The 6,850-nt window shown below is 34.1% G+C and overlaps 1 protein-coding gene across 1 annotated transcript; it reads right to left on the bottom strand.

Moving 5' to 3' along the window:
• Positions 1-1,373: 1,373 nt before the first annotated feature.
• LOC130722657 (bet1-like SNARE 1-2) lies at positions 1,374-6,602 on the bottom strand. Its single transcript, XM_057573462.1, has 7 exons — positions 6,218-6,602; positions 6,073-6,134; positions 3,810-3,966; positions 2,504-2,560; positions 2,368-2,427; positions 2,187-2,272; positions 1,374-1,774 (listed from the first exon to the last, which is right to left on the bottom strand). The coding sequence occupies exons 2-7, from the start codon at positions 6,084-6,086 to the stop codon at positions 1,747-1,749; spliced, it is 402 nt and encodes a 133-aa protein (XP_057429445.1). The 5' UTR covers positions 6,087-6,134; positions 6,218-6,602; the 3' UTR covers positions 1,374-1,746.
• Positions 6,603-6,850: the final 248 nt, after the last annotated feature.

Here is a 6,850-nt window from a genome sequence, read left to right as displayed (position 1 = left end):
TATTTTCTGTTCTTTCATCCTTGTGTAGTACTAGTGGGCATTACAATCGCCACTAGGCCAACAAACAGCTCTGCTTTTGAATGATCTTGGAAATTAGGGTTTTGTGGGGTCGCGTGCAAGTGGCCAGGTGCTAAGCAAATCCTTTTTCTCGGTTCTATGATCACTATCAGGCATCAGCGTACCGTTTGAGGTTAGTACTTTTTCTGTGTTTGGGTGGAAAAGAAACTGAGAGGAAAGAAAAGTGAAGGGGAGAGGAAAAACAAAAGGTAGAGAATGAAAAGTGAGATGATTTTTTAGGTTGTTACTCTTTACAAATAAATATTTATAAATCACATTATAAATGTATGCTAAAATTGGAAAACTTATCTACTAGCATAGTAATAACCTATAATCATAATAAAAACTTACCACGTCTATAAATACAACTTTGGTCATACATTTACTTAAACATATTCATTTTGCTGACTTATTGTTCTTCTAAGACTATGACGCTTACTAATCTCATGCTAACTTGAACATCAAATTGTCTTTATAGCTTTCTCTCTTAGTCGTATCAACATCTCACACACACATATATATATATATATATAAATAAATGTGTGTGAGTGAGATATAAGATAGAGTTCATTTTTGTGTTTACCGACGTTTCCCACAACCAGAAGGCATCAAACTAATCTCTCATTCCACGATCAGCACATTAAACGGTAAGGAGCTGACCAAGGAATTAGGACAAAGTACTGAACCACTACACCAACTCACATGGTTATAAGATAGCGTTCCAAGATAGAGTTCCTTTAACTCTTTTTACAGCTCTTAGTATAAACTCAACAATTTTTTATATCTACCAATTTATCTAATTCAATTAGTTACTCATTACTCCCTCCGGTCCTATTTATAAGCAACAAAAAAAAAATTCACATAGTTTAAGAAATGTAGTTAAACTAGGTAAAATGCATTAAATGTCTTGAATCAAAATAAACTTCCAAAATTACCCTTTGTTATTAATGTTGGAAAGTGAGAAAGAGAGAGAATAATTAATGAGACACATTTTACAAGTTAGAATTAATAAGGGCATCATTGGAAAAAAATAATTAATATAGCTCAAACTTTCATTTGGTTCTTATAAAAAGGACCAAGATTTTTCTTCTCTTTCATGCTTATAAATAGGATCGGAGGGAGTAATTCAAGTAGTAACTCATTGACCTAAACCCTTAACCGAACCAATCACCCATCTGAATTTTATAACATTGACTTAACCAAAGATGAATGGAAAGACCATCACAAATTCACAATCCTATGAGTACCCCATTAAGGATTTTAGGTTTTATAGTCAGATTTGAAAATTCATGATAATTATTTGCATTCCATCCACCTGAAGTTTAAAACATGTTTTACTTTTAGAAACCAAACATGAATGTAAGTGTACATTTGATCCCAACTGATCTGGGATACATCACATTGGTAAATTTTGGAAGCGTTGGTTACAAAAATTACAATTACCACCCAATGAATTAAATCAATTCATATGCCTGGAATTTACATGTGCAAAAATTGATACAGGACCAGTTCAAGAGAGAAAGTATACATACTCTTTTGCTAAGCTTCATATATGTAGTAAGTTTCTACGTTCTTTTAAGTGACTTTCAAACCATCTCCATCTCAGATATAGTGGTTATAGCACAGGACCAAATGATTTTAATTCCAACCATCCATCATACAATCGAATCAGCTTTAACTAAACGCGCTTCATCCAAGTGTAAAATATCCAAGCATCCTACAAAGCAAAAGCTAGTTTTGTATCAGTGAGTTGTAAACATCTATCTCATGTTATTGACTACAAGTGTTCAAGTGAACATGATAACACAAGACAACTCCAGTGTCCAACGAACACAATTTAATTAATACATGTCAAGAAGAGCCAACAACTGTATTCAATAACTACTAACATATAGACTCAACAGCACTTCTGCACAAGCATGATTATCAGTGTAAAACCAATGACTCTGATAGTTTGACAGTTTGCTTTATCTTAAAGCTGACCCTGTTCATGTAGCTATTAAAGTATGTAAAAGATCTTGTAATATAATTACAGTCAGGATCTAAAGAGGTTAAGAATTTTCATCTCAATTGATATTCATTTCAACCATGGCAGAGCAAAAAGTGAATGTAATATCAAATTGATTTACCTAATAAGATAGTATATGAATATGAAGGCAACTGTGAAATATGCTGCCAGGGAGCACGTTTTCCTTGTCGATTTCTTCTCAAAAACCTACAACATCCAGTTTCTATACACTAAATCATTTTCCAATAATGTAATAAGTAAAAGAAAATAAAATCAGGCATATTAATAGGAAAAAAAGTTACCTTCTTGAATCGATCCATGGTTCCCAACATCATACCCCTTGATCCGTCCATTTTGCTACCCTAATTTACAATGCAATCCAATCAGGATAAAAAGAAAAAAGATGTCCACAAAAACTATAGTAATTTGTTTACATACCACTCGATCAAGCAAACTGTTATGACTCTCAACCTCCTCATGTATATCACCTGTTAACTGTTGATCAAGTAAACATCAAGGGTCCTTTAAAGGAAATATAAGTCAACACTCAATAGACCGTTTCACTTAAATGATTACTCCGAGAAAATAGGAAGCAAATAATTACAAATTTATATAGCGGAAACCTATAGGCTACCTAATTTCTGAGACATGTTAAATTAGATATTAAACATCATACTTTCTCTGCATATGTGCATGTATATATTAGTCAAAAATAGAAAACCAGTTACAACAAGGTAGAACATTTTGCGTTCCTATAACTAATATACCGCATACAAAAGAGACAAGCCAAATTAGGTCAAAATGGATAAGATATCATCAGGAATTAACAAATTGATGGCTATGTGCTCATAATCTTGATAAAAAAATCACAACCATTTTCAGACATGCAGTAAACATGAATTATGGATCCCTCTTAGTGGTATTTTTATTTACAAATGCATTGATGCCAGTCAAAAAAAGAAAACGTGTTTGTTTTTGACATAGAATCTGTTTGGATGCAGTCCAAAGAGCACTTATTGGAGCTTATCTAGTGCTTTTCCAGTAGATAAGATCAAGTAAGTAGTCTTGGTCCATATCCAAATGGGTTCATACAACAAACTGGAAACAAGACTGTCAAATAAACACTTATCCCAAAAGCTTAAGCTATTGGGTAAGGGCCACTTCAATGGTTTTTATATTATATTTTAACACGCCCCCTCATGCAAGAGCCCTTTGGGCTTGAAGCGTGGATAAATACACAGGCCCACCTACCATATACCATATGCTTAATTAAATTCCACTTTTTAATTAGAAAGTGAGGGGAGCAAGGATCGAACTCTAGACCTCTCGGTCATAGGGCTCTGATACCATATTAGAAATTGGGAGGCCTATACTCAACCACAAAAGCTAGCTCGGGAGTTGAGGTTTGCACTACCCTTATAAAGGCTATCTATGCTCTATCTCTAGCCAATGTGGGACTTCTAACAAGGACAAACAATATTTTCACAAAATTTCAGAAAGAGATACTAAACTTAATTGGAAAATTAGAAACAAGTCAAACAACATTTATGCACGAAGTATAACTCTCCTTAAAAACAACAATAAAACCATGGCAAATATTACTTTCAAGACTAACAGAACTTTTCCATCATTCCATGTAACTTAGCATCTAATAAGAACTAAAATTTCGCACAGCAAGACATTAAGAGAAGATATTAATTGACAATAACTAAAGAGAAATAGTATTTAAATAGACAAAACTTACTCGCTTTAGAAAAGTAACTCTGTCATGCAAACTCTCCACAGCTTTATCATTATCTTGCTCATTAATTTCATGTGAGTAAGAGGAAGAAGCCTTTAAGCCACCCTCCTCCAGACTATCAAGACCATCTAAAAGTGATGACCTGGAGGAGCGATTATCTCTGTAGTTGAAAATTAAACATTTATAAAAGTTGACATATGAGATGACCGTTTTTTCAAAAAATAAAATAAAAATAAAAACAAGAACTCAAGATCACTGAAATGAAATCTTCTAAAAGATGGAGTTTGGTAAAGCCAATGGAAGAAATAAACATTTGTTGTACCATGTCACCAGACTTACAGGTAAAATGTAACTCAAAAGTTGGTTATTAATGGCAACTATCTGATTTCAATACCAAACATTGTTTATATGATTGACTGAATTAGAAAACTACGACGAATGATTGCTGAACATGCAAATTAAATGACAGCTTCCACAATAAAGCAAAACACAATGGTCGGAAACATTCAAGAGAAACAGTGTGAAACAAGATGAACTCCATATTAGCAAAAGTAAATTTAGCAAGAAAAAGGTAAGATGTCAAAACCTAGCTGATGCGTCCGGTTGGGAACTTGGTGAAGTGAAAATAATCTTACATTTGCCTCATGATAGGCCTTAAGTCCGTAAGGATACTTTCTAAATTGCATATTTGATAGCACTCCCACAAAATTTAGCCTCTGTCCGAGCACAAAGGCGTTGTGTATCCTGATAGCCGACCAAACTAAGTGGGATAAGGCTTTTTTGTTGTAGTTGTTGTTGCATAAGATAGCATTCATCATGTATGCACTTTGCACACAGTTTTCTATAATCTATTACTAACAGAACTAGACTAGACCAATGAATTTTCCTCCCCTAATTCATTTCCAGATTATATAGATTCTAAGATTTCCTTCAGTAATAAATCTTTCTATATATGTCAAGGAAAAAAATTAATGATAAAACTGTGCAGCATAGTGTAAGTGAAACGAAACAGTGACATCCTGAAATTTGAATAACCAGGAAAATGGTATCAAGCAATGAAATAAAAAATGAATCAGAAATTATCTACTAAGAGCTTGATATGAAATGTTTATCATGATTTTCATTGTAAAATATTTTTTTCTAAGTCAAGTATCATTTAAAAATCAAAGCAGGTAGAGCCTAAAGTAGGCATCTGTTCACAAAGGATGTAAACAGACAACAAGATCAAGATTTTAGACAATTTGAAAACTGAATGACAAGGCACTAATGAAATTAATATCAGGATATAATTGTTAAACAATAAAAGTGCATTCCAACTTCAAGCTCTTTGGTCTCCCAAAAATCGAAATCCATATTTTTTCCTAGGTTGTTTTTCATATCCTGTATAGAAAACCTACAGTATGGGTATTGGCTGAAATTGTGTAATGAAGAAATTGTCTCCAGATCATAGCTCATTCATATACAAGATAACAAAACACGATTTAAGCGAACATCAAGCAATAAACCAATAAGGCAGTTTTCACTTTTCAGAACGTTCTAAGTTATTACTCCTCTTCCTTGCACTCAAATTCCTCCAACTTCCAAAAACCCTATTAAAGTCGCTCTTTTATATCAGAACAGAGTAAACCAAGCATTGACCAGTTGACAAGAATGATAGCTCATACTTGGTTTTTCAAAAAATTAAAGACTGAAACACAACACAATCTCAATGTCCAAGTTTGGTTTGGAGTTTGGACTCAAAAATCACATTTATTCGAAAAGCGCCATGCTTGGATTAATTTATTTTGTACTTAAAACAGCTTATAATAAAAAAATAAGTTTTTGCATTTTTTTCGCTAAATATCAATCCTATCCTAACATTAATGGGTCACTGAAAATTTAACTCATGAATAATAATGCATAAACTGATTTCTGCTCCTCTTGGAAAAGGCCTAAACTTTCTGATCCTATTCAACTTCACCTAGTTACAGAATAGCTAATGAATAATGAATAATGCATATGCATTGATTCACAATCACAGTAATAGTTTAACCTAACATCATCCAGATCCAGCACTACCCCAAAATCCAAATCATCCTTCATACCTAAGAACAATTCTATTCTACCCCTGCCGGAACTGACAAAGGAAAACAAAAAACATGATATGAATGCGATTCGTCAGAGAGGCATGCATTGCAATTTGCTAAACAAGAAAAACAGCGTAAAATGAAATCAAGGGAAAGAACATATCAAAGAAGAGAAAAAAGGTTTATTGGTGAAAACAAACCTTCTGTAACTCATTGCTCGAGAAAAAACTACGTATGAGAATCGGTTGTGATGAGCAAGATCCTGATTGAATGTGAATGTGAATGTGATGGGTAACTGGATTCAAATTCAATTACACATCAGAAAAGAAGAGAACTAGGCCTTACGGTGTCGTATCTATATCCTTTGTCTAGATCATGTTGTCAAAACCGGACCGGACCGGCCGGTCGAACCGGTTGAGCCGGGAACCGGAGTGGTCAGCGGTTTGATATGCCCAGAAAACCGGGAAGTCATAAAACCGGTCAACCACATGTTATACCCATGACTGGTGCTCTCTTCCAAGACCAGCGTCCACAACTCCAAACTCCGCCATTCCGCGGTGTTGCGTCCTCCTTTGCCTAATGATCCCTCATCTGCTCGAAATGAAAAGAAGCGATGTCACAACTCACAAGCGCTTCTTTTACCATTTTGTTGAAAAATGCCGTTCTACAGCATTGTGAATATAGATCTTTTTTTTTCCTCATTGGCTTTCTTTCTCTGTTTCCAACGGTAGCTTCTACAGAAGTTATGGTGAATGCACCTTTTTGTTGCTCCATTTAATATTTGAAGGCAAATCCATGGGCACCGTCACACTGTTCAAGGTGGTTTTGATTTTTAAAAGGTTTGTTTGTTTTATTATTTTATTTTAACTTTACATTACATGTCAATGTAATAGCCATCCCTGCCACGTGATTCTACTAGTGAAAATGCAACTTTTTTTTACAGGGAAAATGCAACTTATTGGCATATGATGTTGATAT

The sequence above is a fragment of the Lotus japonicus genome, chromosome 6, assembly GCF_012489685.1.
Source record: "Lotus japonicus ecotype B-129 chromosome 6, LjGifu_v1.2".
Taxonomy (NCBI): domain Eukaryota; kingdom Viridiplantae; phylum Streptophyta; class Magnoliopsida; order Fabales; family Fabaceae; genus Lotus; species Lotus japonicus.
The sequence above is the reverse complement of the archived record's forward strand: the minus strand, read 5'-3'. Positions and strand labels throughout refer to the sequence as shown.

Coding starts and splice junctions, on each gene's coding strand:
- LOC130722657 (XM_057573462.1), bottom strand. Junction 2,428..2,503: donor ACAGTTTGCTTGATCGAGTG/GTATGTAAACAA, acceptor ATTGTAAATTAG/GGTAGCAAAATGGACGGATC. Junction 1,775..2,186: donor TTCATATACTATCTTATTAG/GTAAATCAATTT, acceptor TTTGCTTTGTAG/GATGCTTGGATATTTTACAC.